The 16,169-nt window shown below is 44.8% G+C and overlaps 1 protein-coding gene across 2 annotated transcripts in view; it reads left to right on the plus strand.

The window, feature by feature from the left end:
• Positions 1–16,169, plus strand: part of CNPPD1 (cyclin Pas1/PHO80 domain containing 1) — a 34,366-nt gene that overhangs the window by 7,063 nt on the left and 11,134 nt on the right. Inside the window, exons 2-4 of one of the 2 annotated variants that reach the window (XM_078679199.1) lie at positions 5,223–5,325; positions 9,018–9,099; positions 10,014–10,134. In XM_078679199.1, coding sequence (XP_078535325.1) covers positions 5,223–5,325; positions 9,018–9,099; positions 10,014–10,134 — 306 coding nt within the window. Of the gene's footprint in view, positions 1–5,222; positions 5,326–9,017; positions 9,100–9,964; positions 10,135–16,169 lie in introns of both variants that reach the window. The other variant, XM_078679200.1, reaches the window with a different exon arrangement.

The raw sequence follows: 16,169 nt of genomic DNA on the forward strand, positions 1-16,169 counted from the left end.
TCTTTTGGCCGACACTGAGAGCCTTGAAAATGCAAAGCTTTTCCATGCAAAGCCGACAGATGCATTAAGCCCCTGGAAACATGCGAGTGGCAGAGTAATTTTAGAAAAAGTTGTTTGGCAGAATTCTGAACTAGATATTTGGAAAGGCGAAAGTACTAAAAACTACCAAGATCTTGCCCGAGTAACATGGCAGCCTGAGCTGTTGTCTTGTATCAGTGGTTTGGAAAGGGATAATCTTCCTAATCACTCTTATTGTTTTTTAAAAAGCAGCTGTTACAAAGTGTGTTAATCTGGGCAGTGAAGGATAGTGGAGAGTTAACATAGACTTCATGTATTGGCTGAGTGAGTAGGAATAGACAGGAATCCATCTCAACGCGCCACCAGTCTGGGGCTCTGATATCAGAAGATACATCAAAGACTATTCTGACAGTTGTGCCATATTAAACTCTTACAGGTTGCAATCCCTCCAGCTGCCCACCTTGAGATGGTAGGTGTGGAAGGTGGAGTGACCATGTGTGCGAGCCTGATCAAGCTGCGTGTCTTCTGCCAGAATAGGCAAAAGTCTGGCTAGTTGAGATGCATCTGCCTTGAAGATAGTTGGGCTGTGAGAGGACCCTTGGGAAAACCTATGAGGGAGAGTAAGAAAACTAGATTGATAGGGTGGGAACTCAACAGCCTGATTCTAGCCCAAAAGAAAGTTTCAGGCGTTGGTGAACCTTTACTTGGATACCACAGTCTGCTAAACGATCAAGCAAGGTGCAGTGGTTCGCAGCACAGCATTGAGCATGGGCATCAAGTTGAGGTGGACAATGGCTGTCTGAAATATGGCTTGGGGACCGGTCTGGGCCTTGTGTTTTCGAGTAAGGCTAGCTGAGATGAGCTTTGTCCCTTAGCAAGCTTTGCAACGGTCTCATTGTGGAATGTCATGCATAAGCACACTGCAAACATCAGCTGACACATCATTACACCAGGGATCTGGCAACCTTCCACAAGCCCCTGTGCCAACAGGATGCCAAGTGTTTCCGCAGAGTGAGAACAAGTCAGCCTAATCTGTATTTAAGGTGATGACTCATCTAATGCCAATTACCAGTTTGTTCAAGTGTACAAGGAGGTTTCAGGAGTAAGAAGAAACCTAAAATAACTGAACAGCACAAATCAAACGAGAGGATTTGAAGTGGTGTTTCTAAAACCTTTCCATTTAAAAAAAAAAAAAGGTTTTACATCCTACTGTTGTTAATATCTACCAGGACATGCATTTGTACCAGATAATGAATAGCATCTTCTGCAGCAGAAATACTACACAAGTTCATCTCTTTACTGGTTCTCCCCATCGATGTTCAAACTCCTTACTTAGTAGTCGTCTGTTTGCACTTCTAATGTTATAAAAGTATCGCAGAATGAAGCTGGACAGACCCCTCAATAGTTATTGTATGCTTTTGTCGGTGGGCGGGAGTAAAGTGATATGTGACCGATGGAGGATATATATATTTTTTTTGTATGGCCCAGGAAACGATCGTTGAGGGGTCAATGTATGTCTGTTCTCTGGGTAGATAGATACCATGGGTCTCATGGTGAGTGTTTTAAAAAAAATATATATATATTTTTTACAGCACTAACCTATTTGAGAAGTAACCATGCTTATAATTCCAGTTTTTATATCCAGGAATTATTGTATATCTGTTTCTATTAATATTTTCGATATTAGGATTATAAATACTTTGCTTAGTGCGCCACTGACCAATAAATTAGCTTATTTAAATGTCCTTTGTTGTGTAAAGTGTTATAGAGCATACAGTGGTTCATGCCCCTGCATTCTCATTTGGTTCCTAGTGCCCTTTTGGAGTGTATATTTGCAAACGTCAGGGTTGCAGGTTGGTCATGTATTTTTGAAGTGCATGAGGGTTTAGATTTGTGATCCAGACTAAGTGCCGCAAACCTGATTAACTGTCTGAACAGAAAAGGGACTTCTGCTATTGGAGCCTTTTAAGTAGGTAGCTGGCCAAACTTCAGCTTTGGAGTACAGATTGGTAGTAGGTGCTGAGGTAATGTTGAAGGAAGAGTGGTCCAGTAGTCTGGTAGCTCGGTATGTAATGCACAATTTCTTTAAATATGATGTCTAGCCACCAGTTCAAGGAGTTGGTGACTGGTGAAATGTGCCTCAAGACTAAGTTTCAGGAGCTATCTAGTCTGTGTTCTCTGAAGGTTGCGAATTTGAATGAAAGTGACAGGTGTGGCGTGAGGAAGAGGTGTGGCGCCAGGGCGACTGACTCCGGAATCTGGGGATCACAGTTCGATCCCTGGTGCCGGCGGCAGATTAGCCCAGCACCATGTGACTCTGGGCAATAGCTTGCTTAATCTTCCTGACGGCCCCCAACGCCTAGAGACCCTTACGGGTGATTGTTCGCGCTTTACAAATGTGGATTATTATTATATTATTATTATTATTATTATTGGCCCAGTCGAGCAGCGATGTTACAAAAGCAGTTTCGATTCATCCTTTCTGTGGGGTACCTCGTTAAGGGTAAATGTGGGACAGGTCTCTTGCGGCAGAGAAGCTTTCTTTGGAAACTTGGTTTACTTGTGATAGTAGAGTGATTGGAGTAATGATCACGCTTCAGTTACTTGAATCAAGTGACTCGGTGGTAAGTCTAACTCTTGACACGGGCTGGAAGTAGTCCACTTGGCCCAAAATAGTATTGCGGTCTTCTGGACGTGTTCTGTTTAATGTGGTTAGATAGAATCCATTTGTCAACTGCTTGGGACACATCATTGGAGACTCTATGGGATTTCTAGCTTCAGCATGATCTGTGCGTCATCAGCATAGTTGTAGTAGCTGAGGTTGAAGGAGGAGCTGCGGCTAGATGGAGAGCAATGATCTGCTTGAAGAGAAGAGGGACAATGATTGAGCCTTGAGGGACACATACAATGGAGGTAAATTGTTCAGAGAAGAAGGAAGAAGTAATATAATGTGGGATCACAGGAAGCAAGCCATTTAAGGGCCGAACAGGGGTTTACCTGACACATTAAGTCTTTGAAGCAATGTATGTTCATGGGCAGTGTCTAAGACCATGGATGGATGAAGTTGTTAAAGAATTGAAAAGTGTGGTTTATTAACGCACTAGTGTCCTGTCACTTGGATCAGCTTAATCAGGTGATGTCATGGGTCAACAAAGAGCCTTGTTTTCAGATCCTTCCTGGACTGGAGTCCCTCTGAAATGGGTGAGGAGTTTGTTCCGCAGTGTGGCTGAGCTGCAAGAGAGAGCACTCTGGGATCTGAAGTGTTTGATCTGGGGATGTCAACGAGCACAGAAGATGAACAAAGATTGCAAGGGGCAGTGTATGTGAAGCTTTCACTATGATAAATGGGTGCTGTTCCAAAAGCTGGTCTGTACTTCAAGGGTAAGAATTTGGGTGCTTTTTTGACATTCAGCCAGTTTAGTTTCCTAAAGTGGGATGTTCTAGGAGGAAGATTCAGTTAGAGTGCAGCCTCTTTTTAGATGACTAGGAGTCGATGTGCAAGGTAATCGGCTAACATAAAATGAAGTTTCCGTAGTCTAGTCTGTACAAAATAAGTACTTGAAAGAAAGTTCTTCTAGTGGCAAATCGTTTGCTCTAAATTGTGTCAAATAACTCAGAATGTAATAATTCTGAAATGAAGTGATGTAGAATGTTAATACCGATCTGAAAGCTAAAATTCTCATGATTGTAGGAAGTTTAGCACAGTTTCATCTACAGGTCAATGATGCAACCTGTGGGACATCTTTTAGGGAAATAATTTTCTCTTTCATAATTTTGAATAAAATCTTTTTGGGTCAGCTGTGCAACCTGACGCATGAAATACACAGGTGCCTGCTGGAGAACTTAGCAATACATGTCACTAGCTTGTTTTCAGTGGAGCAGCTCAACCTTCATTCTTCCAAGCTTGATGAAGAGTACCATTGAGCTGGGTAATAACACCTGTGTTTTTTATATCCCAGTGTAAATCCAGGATGGGCCAGCAGTTGGTGCCATAAAAATACTCCGTTTACAGCCGTGCCTAGGGAGGTGCGATCCACCACCACTAGTGCATTCTGCTCAGTGTGAATCATTTGTGTTTGAGAAACCTTTCTGCAAGCTCACTGCTATTGCCTTTAAATGTGTTTTAAATGGTTTCTGTGAGAGCTCACTGGGCCAGCTCTTCTCATGAGGCTGGATAGAAGGCACGGGATGGTATGGCTGGAGGTAGCCGTAGAAAGCTGACTTTCATTGTTTAGAATATCACAGGTAGATCTTGGTTTTCACGTGCTTCTGGATTCTGGTAGTTGCCTGTTTGACTGCCATTGGAGGACTTCGTGTCCATCATCCCATGTTGTCCTGGCAACCATAGGAATTTCAGGTTTTATGGGATATGCACAGTAAGGCTCTCTCTCAGGAACTGTGCAGAACGACATTTTGAGTAGAAAGAGGGTCACAGTCTCACTCATACTGTATTTCATCTCCACCAACACTATTTCCATCACAGTTCTACCACTTCCTGTGCCATATCTCTAAAAGTATCCCTTCCTCTTATCAAGCTTTCCTTCCCTTGTGATATCCATGGCACTACAGTCTCCTGCACCTGCCAGCATTCCCTTCTTAGCCCCATCAGACCTACCCCTGCACTGCATCTAATGCTTTATCCCCAACCTGTGTGGTTTCCAGCTCCTCCTCTCTTGGCACTCACCCTTCACCCCTCTAAGACTAAACCTTCAGTTGTCTCCATCATTCCTTACTTGGTCCCATGAGTTTCCCACCCAGCCATTACAAACAATCCCACTCCAGCTGGCTTTCCATGTATGATCACAACGCTGTTATTGGAGCCGCACTCCCTGGCACACAGGCATGGACCACTCACAGAATAAGCACGCGGTTAAGCAGCAGAAGCCCTTTCATAATACAGTTCCGCTGTGCCGACTCGAGTCCGCATCTTTGGTCATAGGGCAGTCATGGAAGTACATTCAATCAATCAATCAATCAAGAATTTGTAGAGCGCACTACTTACCCGTGAGGGTCTCAAGGCGCTGGGGGAAAAAAAAAATTGGCTTACTCACCTGACTGATGGACCGGCCTGGGCAGATGTTCCAGTCATCATGCATGAGTATCGTGTGCGTGCCAGCCACTGGTGTGCAAGACTACACCATTGTTTATGGAAGTGTATGAGTGAGGGCTGAGTCTAACAACTTTCTTGTCTGTTGTCTCCTTAGTTTCTGCCAGGACACCCCCAGCTGAGCGAGCGTGTGCGCAAGCGCTTGTACTATGGCTGGGACAAGGACTGTAGCCTGGACTACCTCTCGAGCCCGGTGGCAGGTGAGTCTTCGAGGTCATTAAGACGTTACTGGGGGCACCAGAAAACACTCTGCTTGCAATTGATTGGAAATATTGTGGCTTCAGTGGTAGAGTGGCTGGCAGGGCAGCTTTGAGATTCCTTCAAGCTGCCTCCAACGGGCCACAAGGCTGGTGAGATGACTCCCCTTAGGGCTGGGATGGCCTTACAGAGGTACTGGGAGCCTTCCTGAGAAATTCTTTGATTCCTATGTCTGTTCAGTTTGAGAGGCCAGATTGAGTTAACTGTTTTGCTTGAGGTTTCCTTGAAAGAGTGTGGACTTTATGAGCACTGATCCAGGAATGTATTCCTCGCCTGACTGGCTCGAGGGCAGTACCTTGAAATTAGATCACACCTGAAGTGTGTTGAAGGTGTTGCTTCCTAGCCACGTAACAAGTCTCTGCGAGTCCAGCTGAGGTGTGTCGCCACGTGCCCCTTCTGCTTTGTGTCACCATTGTCCCGGAGCGTTCTTGCAGGTGACTCACCGGTTGCGTCAGTTCTTCACGTGGTGTGGCCTGGCCACCTCACTCCATTTCTTGGTTAGCACATCTGAGTGGCACATATTACAGCAGTGGCCACATGCATTTTCCTGATGTTATCGCAGTAAAGGAAGCATTGGCATTTGATGGGCGGCCATGGCCTCACTGGTTATATTCTGGGCCACTGTGCATGGCTGGGCCAATGCCATTTGATTTGTGCCTGTTGGGGTGTGACCCCACTCTCCTCCGTTAATAGTACTGTACCCTGCACTGAAACCTGAATCTCCTTAACGAAGCCTGACTAACTTGTGTGTCTGCAAAAATACTTAATTTCAAGTATCTCATTAGTTAGTAGTAGGCTTTGATGCTGGGCCATTCTGTTCAAGTGGACCGAATCCTTTTTGGTAGAAAGTAGAATTGGCTGAGTGCCTCCTTGTGTTTACAAGGCTCTGCATTTGTTATGAAGGTTTTATTAATGAAATAGTTGTATTCTAAGGCGTGTCAGTTTGTTCACCTTTGAGCTCCGCAGTAAGGTGCGCGCACCCTTACATTCTGGTTGTATGGAGAACTGCTGGGCCCAGCCAGCTCTCCCACTTCACTCCATATTCTGCTCTGGTCTCCAGCTTTGACATGGTTTGCTCAGTGCTGGGGCACTTCTGTGTCTCTTTCAGGCTTGTTCACAAATTATTTATCCTCCGACTGCTGGAAGTCTTCTTACTGCAGTTGCAAAATCCTCAAACCTGTTTTCTTCTGTAGTGCCAGACAACTTTGCCACAGATGCATCTCCTGATGTAAAACAGATCCTTTAATAATTTTATCGTTCCTGCTTCTCTGACGCGCACGTTATGTTATTCTCAGCCAGTGTGCATTTTTAAAGCATACGTTCTCGTTTTCAGTGTGTGTTTTTTTTCTTGTCTATTTTGATTATCCTCGAAACGAAGCCTTAAGAGCAGGGCCAGATACTCTGATGATTTCTCTGGAAATAGATCCAGTACGCCAGACTGTCTCAACAAAGCTAGAGTAGGTGTCCAGATGGGACTTCAGAGCTTGACCCAGTAACCCTCACGAGTCCCCCCAAAGCTGGACACAGTATTACAGAAAACGTCACCAGAGAAATTCCATTTCTTAACCATTTTGGGCTTGCAGAAAGGATACCCCAGAAACCCTGTTGTGCAAACTCATTTGCGGCTCCTCCTAGTTTGTTCCACTAGGGTCCACCCTCTGACGTCTGTTCCACTCGACCGTGGGCTTGAAGACCACTTCTAAGACTCCATTGAGGTTTGAGCACACTCATTAACAACGGCCTGTAGCCTGCATTTGCCCTAAAGATCCAGGAACCAACTCTTTTGGTGTGGCTCTGTCTTTACTTAAAAAATTCTGAGCTGGTTGTGATGGGGCATGAACAGAATATGAACTGACTAATGAGATCGTTTGTACTTCTTTGCTCTCTGTCCATAGTGACTTTTCTTCTGTAGTGCTAACAACTGAGAATGAAACTCAAGGTGCACCCAGTCTTGGGCAGGTAACAGATTTGAGGGTGCGAAAGTTTGTTTAGCATCACCCAGTTCGGTTGGTGACTATTCAAGCCCAGGTTTTCCAGTTCCACTGGGAGCATCGTAGGCAATGTACTACATCCTCCTCTCCCTCCCCATACTGAGTTGTTTATCAAATTACAGTGACCTGATTGGACTAGGGTATAGGCTCCTGTGTGCCGTCTGTGTGCACACCTCGAAATGCCTGACTGCAGGTTGTGACTACCCCCACAGTTCAAGTGTTGCTTTTTTCTCTATAAGCACTTTTTTTCCCTCCTCCACATGAAGTCTGTTTTGTTGTTTTTTTTAAATGTCTTGCATTCAGTAGAGTATTGCCATCGAGGAAAAACCACAGAATTTTTCAGACCAACATTATCTCCTTGTTTTAGCGCCCAGTTGTCCGCTAAAGTTACATTTGATTGAAGAGCTACTTGGGGCAGTGTTTGTTCGTTGAAACGTTTACCTGATTGCTATTCCACTGGTTGATGTCTTATCCATTTCAAGCCATCAAAGCCGAGCCTGTGAAAAGCAGGGCATGATGTAACAAGACCTGCTTGAGTCTGTTATTGATGGATGATGGAAGCAAAAAGAAAACTCTGCTTACGAGATGAAGCTTCTTTCTTTTAGTTTTATAAAGCAGGTATTTGGGTTTTTTATATTGTGGCGTCAATTCAAATTGTTTTTTAAGATATATTCTCACGGTCCCCCAGAGTACATCTGTTTTTAACTGCCATGCCGAATTGGGCATTGAGTTTATTACAGATCTCATCAAATTGCAACCAATTTTATTATGGCATAGTCTCGTCCACACCTACATTGGGATTAAATAGAGAAAGTTAGAAAGTCATTTAACGACCTTAATAGACCGGAGTATTATGATAATGCCGAGATGGTTTGGGCTATATCAAGAAAGGCATTGAAACAACTATGCACAAGTCACTTTGAACTGTTAACATTAACTGGGGAAATTAATAAAAAAAATATGTCATCCAACATCAGATGACCTTGGTCTGTTATAGGATTCAACCCTATTTGTGTTATTGCCTGAGGGGTTTTGATGGGTACATTCTAACAAGGTTTAGATTTGAATCATTCCATCGTCTAGTGACTTTCCCAAATAAAAACGATTGGTCGAGAGAATTGGTACTTTGCCCTTGTGACAATGTCTCCCAGCAAACAACAATCCAATTGGTATTATTTTACAAGTACTACATCCGAGAACGCGCAAGGTGGATGAAGCAATATCTGAAGCAGGGTACATGGCAGCAATATCGCCCAGCTTATTTATTCTTACAACAATTAAATGTATATTGCACTGCAATTATGACTGGCCTTTTAAAGAGCATATTGAAGAAACAGAATGTAATAACTTGTAAAAAATATAGTATGGAAAGAGAGAAGTCCTATTTTTTTTGTATATTGCATATAACGGTATATTCTTTTTATAACCCAGATGTACAGTTTTATTGCCTGTATAGAATGATGTATTTTAAAGAAGACCTTATATGAATGTGACTATTTTTTAATTGCTGCTTTTATGATTTTATATTTCTGCTAAAATCGAATAAAGCATAATTTGATTGATTGATAAAGCTGGTTGCTAATTGAAGATGAGGTTGGTTCGTAGAGTGCTCTCAGTAACTTTCCCATCCTTTCCTATTTTAGATATTGCAGTGGAGTTGCTTCAGAAGAATGCTCCCAGCCCCATCCGACGGCTGCAGAAGAAGTATGCCTCCCATGTTGCTCGGTGAGTTCCAGGCAACCTGCGCTAAGCAGGCAGGGGTTTGGTTCAAGAGTAAACTAGCTGCCCAATGGCCTGGGGATCTCCGAGCACAGGGCGAAGAAAATCATTTTGGTAAGAAGTAAGATATTGAGATTAGCACGAAAGCTGACCAGGGATGAGCAATGGGCTAAACCAAGCCCCATCATAATTATTGGTATTGTACAGAATAGATATATTGACACAGACTGCTATATCTGTACGTAGGCAAGACCTTAAAAGTAAAGTACTCAATTTATAGGGGACTGGTTGAATTTGCTAGGGCTGAGCAGCAGCCTTTCTTTTAGGAGGATAGTGCCTGACCTGTTATCAGATGTAGCCAGTTGTCTTGTAGCAGACTGTAAGAGGGCAGCATTCTCCCTTCACACGGGCACCTTGCGAGGGCATGTCCAAGCTTTTGGAGCTAGGCTCCATCGCAAACCATCACACCAAAAGCATGGCACACCTCTAGGTGAAATATACATTTTGGCGTCCACTTGGTGGGGAAACAGAAAGCAAAGCAGCACAACTTTTCCAAGACATCCCAGGACTTCTGTTTCTACATTCCAGTTGTCTGCTGTCATGCAGACGATACAGTTGTCCTCGTTGGGTGGTGCCTGTCCTCCGCGGTATCCTAGACCCAACTAGTGGGGTCCCATCCCTTAAACAGATGTACATCAGTGTTTTGACCACTGAAACTGTGGTTATGAATCACTTGTGCTCTATGAAGGTATATGGTATCTGTTCTCCTCTGTTGGTTGTATACAGTGTGTTCTCTTTATGGTATGCGTTGGCCACTGTGCCGATGTAAGGAAAAATGCAGGGATTCTAGAAAAATACATTTTTGTTTCAGTGAGGTGTTTAATGTGCCCCTTTCCTGATTGTGTGGTTTCGTCCGACAGCGAGGCCTGCATCTCCCCGTGCTCCATGATGCTGGCCTTGGTTTACATCGAAAGACTCCGGCACCGAAATCCTGAGTATCTGCAGCAGATCTCCTCCTCCGACCTCTTCCTGATCTCAATGGTAAGTGTTGTTGGCACTGTTAAGAGAGCCAGCCTCCTCACCTTTTTTCTTTCATCAATCCCCTCGTATAGAAGTGTACTTAGTCTGTTTTTGGGGCTCCGTTTTTACCCAGTCTGGATGCTTTGTTGACTAAAACATGAGTTGGAGTTGAACTGCCACACTGGAAATCTCATGGAAAATTGATTGGGTCCCTTCTGCAGCGCGCGCTGTGCCGGGGAGGAGAGTCTGGCACGTGGGGGCTGCAGGACATTGCGGACGTTCCAGAGTAAAAAAAAAGAAATGCACAGTTAATTGATGGACACCAAGTGCTTTCTTGTGTGGAGAGCTGTACCTAACCTGTGGGTCCACAGCCATTTGCTTTCTGGGGGACTGGGTGGTGCTGGGCCAACTAAAACTTAATCTTTGTGATGCAGGATTTTGTATATCAGTTGTTGTTTTGTTTTGAAAGTTTTATATAGCGCGAACAAGATCTTTGCAGATAACAGAGCGCTTTACAAAGGCAAGTGCCAGGGTAGGGAAACAAGGGAGCATAGTAGGAAGGTAGATCATCACGTTAGTGTAAATAGTACAACTATTACAGATAGTACAGATATGAGGTAGCATGGCATAGTGGGAAGGTAGGTCATCAAATCAATGTAAATAGTACAAATATCACAAATATCACAAATAATACAGATATGAGGGAGCATGAACAATTAGGTAGCTCAATAAAACAAGTAAAACACATGTGCCTAGGAATCGGACCGGTAATACTGATCGACGCAGAGTAAATCAAACGCAGTAGTTCAAGTGTATTTAGCCATGAGGATACTTTTGACTTCTTTCTTAAAAAGAAGAGTGGAGGAGATGAGTCTGGTTTCAGGAGGGAGTGAGTTCCAGATCCTGGGCGCCATTCCTGAGAAGGAGCGTTTGTAGGTTTTTTCCTTCCGGAATCTTCGAGGCTTCAGCAGAAGATTGTTTGTACTTCTGGTGGTTCTGGACCCGCCGGAAATTGTCAACTTCTGAGTGAGGTAGCCGGGTGATTTCAGGTGTATAGCCTTGTGCGTCATGCAGGCAATTTTCAGCTGTATTCTGGCTTCAAGAGACAACCAGTTCATGGCTTTAAAGTCAGGGGAGATATGCAAATGTTTTTTAGATCCAGTGATGAGTCTAGCTCCCGCGTTTAGTGAAGCTCTGAGGGGTGCAGTTGTAGTTAGTGGGAGGCTGCAGAGGGGTACGCTGCCGTAGTCTATGCGAGGGATGATTAGTGCTTGTACTGCAGTTTGGAAGTCTTTGGCTGGGAGGAAGGGTTTAAGTTTCCTCAAGGTATTTATTTGGAAGTTCGCCCCCTTAGTTGCCTTGCTGATATGCTGCTGCATGTTGAGGTTGGTGTCAAGTGTTATGCCTAAGGATTTTGCTGAATCCACGATGGTCGGTTGGACATTGAGTGCTGTTAGGTGCTTAAGCCATGTTTGTGTGGTGGATATTTTCGTGGGAGGTGAGATCAGGAGGAACTCTGTTTTCATAGCATTGAGTTTGAGGTGGTTATCAGCCAGCCAAGATTGGGTGCTTCTGATCGTTGAGTTCAGACGCATGATGTCTTTGGGGGATTGTAACTTGAGATATAGTTGAGTGTCATCGGCGTACATGTGAAGGTGTACATTGGATGCTTGTAGCAGGGTGGTGAGTGGTTCCATAACTAAGTTGAATAAAGTGGGGGATAGGCATGAACCTTGGGGGACACCTAACGTAACAGGTACTGAGGAGGACATCAAGTTTTTGCTCTTGAATTTTTGAGACCGGTTGTGTAGAAAGGAAGTGAACCACTGAAGAACAGTCCCAGAGAAACCCAGTCTTGTTTTTAAGAGTTCGAGTAAGTTCTCATGTTTCACCGTGTCGAATGCGGAAGAGAGGTCAAGAAGGATGAGGAGGCAGGTATCATTTTGATCTAAAATTTGGAGGGCGTCGTCAATTATGTGAGTCATAGCGGTTTCAGTGCTGTGCCCTGCTCGGAAGCCTGATTGATGAGGGTTGAGGAGATCAGACTGTTCTATGTGCTTTGTCAGTTGTAGTTGGACGCATTTTTCCAACAGTTTGGCGAGAGTGGGAATGTTGGTAATCGGACGGTAGTTGTTTAGATCAGTGGGGTCGGCTGTTGGTTTCTTCAGTAAAGGTGTCACTTGTCCAACTTTGAGGGAGTCAGGGATGGTTCCTTGTTGAAGTGAGCTATTGATAATTTTAGTCCAGAGTGGGAGGAGCAAAGGGGTGAAGTCTTTTACAGCGTTAGCAGGAAGAGGGTCAGTGAGGTGGTTGGATGGTTTCAGGGTGCTGAGTACTCTGTCAATTTTTTCTTCAGTGTAGGTGTCAAAGGATGACCATGTTGCATTGTTTTTTAGTTCATTGGGTGTTATGCAGTGGGGCTTTGAGTAAAGGCTTGCGTCAATGAGGAGATCGCTCCTTATGTTGTCCGTTTTTTTGTTAAAGAAAGCAGAGAAATCTTCACAGGAAGGAGCAGTGCCCATAATGTCAGCAGCTGGGGGTTGTTCCTTAGATTGTGATCGGATTAGCTCGAACAGTTTACTTGGACTGTTTTTTGCTTGGTCGAGCTGGAGTCTGAAGAATTCTGATTTTGAGCGTTTTATTTTCCTGAAGTAGGCGTTTCTCTTTTTCTTCGGAATTTTTAGGTGCAGTGCCGACGGAGCAGATCTCCAGGTGCGCTCTGCCATTCGCATAGCCCGCCTGTCTTCATTGAGATTCCCATTGTACCAGGGGTTGGAGATCTTGGTGGAGACTCTTTTCAGTTGCATCGGTGCAGCCTCATTGATTATTGAGGCCATGGTGTTGAGATAGTGGTCCGTTAAGTACTGAACGTCAGTGACGTCGGTAGGGGGGAGTAGGAGATTGCAGCTGTTAGGGGGTAGAGAGTTTGGATTGAGTTTCCTCAGGTCTCTCTTCCAAACTTTGGGCATGGATTATTGGACCGGGATACGTTTAACTTTTTCCTTGATGAAGAATGTGACAATATGGTGGTCTGACCAGTCACAAGGTTGGATTGAATCAAGTTGAGTAGTGCCTTCTTTGGAGATGACAAGGTCGAGGATAGAGCCTTTGTCATGTGTCGGGCTGTTGCATATTTGTGTGAGGTCAGAAGCGTTAAGGAAATTTTTGAGGCTATTATCCACTGCGTCACTGCAGTCATTCCAGTGCAGATTGTAATCGCCAAGGTAGATTTGTGTGTTTTGCCGTCCTGAGTTGATTGACATTGTGTCCATGAGTTGTTGGGAGAAGATGAGGTTGTCCCCAGGAGGGTGGTAAATGATGTGTAGTGAGCATACAGGTTTGTTTTCACTGATGACATCAAGGCAGAAGTATTCACAGGAGGTAAGAGAAGGGGCGGTGACTTTATTAATTGAGAGGTTGCTCTTGTAAATGCATGCGATTCCGCCGCCTGTCTTGTTGGACCTGTCAAGTCTAATGATGCAGTAGTTGGGGGGGGACTAGTATATCCATGATAGGAGTAGAGGATTCAGTTAGCCATGTTTCAGTTAGGATGGCTAGGTCAAGGTCCAGATACATGATGAGGTCAGCGACCTCCGACGAGTGTTTTTGGGCCGATCTACAGTTGAGAAGTGTGCATTTGAGTCTGGGGGTGCAAGGTGAGGAGGAGGGGTTTATAGTGAGAGGGACTTTAGTGAGGTTGTTGGGCACGGAGCCTCTGTTGTTATGCGTGGGGTGTCTGAGATGGTTGGAAAGAATCGTAGGAATGGACAGGTGTGTGGTGGCTAAGACGTTTTGGGTTTCCGGGACATATGTGCGGAGTAGGGTATGTATGTCGAGGTCCGAGAGAGTCTTGATAGTGCGCTGGGGTCGGTTGGAGGTATTGCGAGAGGGGATAGAGGTCCAATGTAAGGGGTGTGTAGGATGTGTCTTGATAGTGCGCTGGGGGCGGTTGGCGGTATTGCGAGAGGGGATAGAGGTCCAATGTTAGGGGTGAGTGGGATGTGAGGGGGGGGTTGTTGTTTCGTTGAGTGGTGTTGAGAGGGGGGTGTCTGGGGTGCGTGAGAAGTAACTCTTTGAGGGTGTGGAGTTCTTCTTTCACTTGGAGGAGGGTGGTCATGATTGTGTCCAGCGTGCAGTTGGGTAAGGAGTTGGGGCGGGGGGGGCACTGAGGGAGAGCACGTGTCTAAGCGACTGGAGCATGGGGGGATAGAGGTGGGGGTGTTATTGAGGTTGTTGAAGTCCTAAAGTCAGACTTTAGTTTAACAAAGAGACATTTTGTTAATGTGAGGACTGTTAATGCCTTTTTTTTTCATGGCTTTTTACTAATCTGATTTAGCTTCCAAGACTGAACGCCTTTGAAGGACATTAACCCACCCTGAGACTCTTACCATAGTCCTAAGGCTGCATGATTAGTTTTCCATGGTCTTCATCTGCCCACCTGTACATGAACCTGCATTGAACAGCACCTCATGGTAATAATCACACACCGGCGGGAACGTTTAGAGTTTAGACAGTGGATGTTAAGTCCTTTAGTGTGGTGGAGGAACCTCTTCTAATTGATGAATTCCTCCAAGACTGGAAGCTTTAACCCTCTCCCACCTCCCTACCCTCCAGGGACGTCTGCTCGGAAACCTACCGCTTCCAACTGTCCTTATCGCACTCTTGTCCGTCTTGCTGTGGTTTCATACCTGTGCTTTTCAACATGCTAATCTCCTCACACTTGAGAACACACAATGAGCAGCAGACACGCTACATGGAGAGGCATTGAAAGCACGAAAGGCAGATCATACCACCATGAGCTAAATGGGGAACTTTGCCCCTGACACGTTTTCATCACTCTACTGGCAAATCGAGCCGCTGTGGCGTATTTGAGAAGTACCCCTGGCACTCTGGCAGACTTGCACTGCGCCATGTACTCCGGTGGCAGCCGGGACATGTTTTTTCTGTGATGCAGTGGCAGCTCTGGAATGCCTGCTCATAAAACATGGGCCAGAGAACAAAGTATGTGGGCTTGGGTAGAAAAAAGAGGCCTGCTGTCAGTTACCTCATTCATCTGATATCAAGTGCAAAAAGGCGAGCAGGAGCATGGGCACCCTGTTCTGAATGCCATGTGGTAGGGATATGATAGGCATGAATCAGGGCTGTCTGTCCCTGGTGTAAAGACATGTGGGTTTGAAGTGCAGGGGTCTGCTACAGGCTTGTGGTTGTTTGTTGTGGAAGGGGAGGCCACTGTGGGACATTCTTGAGCATGATATCAAGAATTGAAGACATGGGCAGGTGAACTGTAAGTTGGAGTGCCTGCTCTCAGTCCATCCTGGGAGCAAGTGAGCGAAAACTTGGTCTAGATAGAGCAGGGGACGAATTCAAACTTTTCTGATAAATTCCAGGAAGGTTCCAGTCCCTGCAGTATTCTTTGTCCATTAGGATCAGTCCCTTCATCCCATCCGACCTCCAAAAGACACTTGTGACTGGTTTGGCCTTGTCCAAACTTGACTATGGAAATATTAAAAAAAGATTTCTGCAGAAACTACAAATGCTACAAAAAGCTTCTGCACCAGAATAGATAGCGTAGCTTCAAGAAGCATGTAGGACTGAATCTGGTATTTTGCTCATAGAAGACAGTTCTTTTAGGTTGATGAAACTATAGCTTTTTTGTCACCAGACTACGCCAGCTTACCTGACCTCTAGGAGTAACCAGTTTAATTTCTGAAACATTTTTGATCTTTAATCCTGCATTACCTTAATTTGCCAGCTACCGCGCGGATTTGGAGCGGTAACCAGCTGCATCTTGGGTACCTGTACATTTTTAATCCCTTTACTTCCAGTATTTATAGTTCTATTCCTAGTTTCCCGCTATTCCATGTCTATTAGAGTTACCTGTTTGCTTGATGTAGCTTGCAATTGATGGTTTGTTGAATGCCTTGTGTAGCTAGTGTTTTGCTTAAGTACTAGATTGGAGAGTAGCTTGTCAGAAAAATACCTCCATTAGATTCTACTAAAAGCCTATGCTTGGCTCTCTGCTCTTTCTCACTTCCCCAAATTCAAATGGGGACTAG

Source organism: Lissotriton helveticus, chromosome 3_1 (assembly GCF_964261635.1).
Source record: "Lissotriton helveticus chromosome 3_1, aLisHel1.1, whole genome shotgun sequence".
NCBI lineage: Eukaryota > Metazoa > Chordata > Amphibia > Caudata > Salamandridae > Lissotriton > Lissotriton helveticus.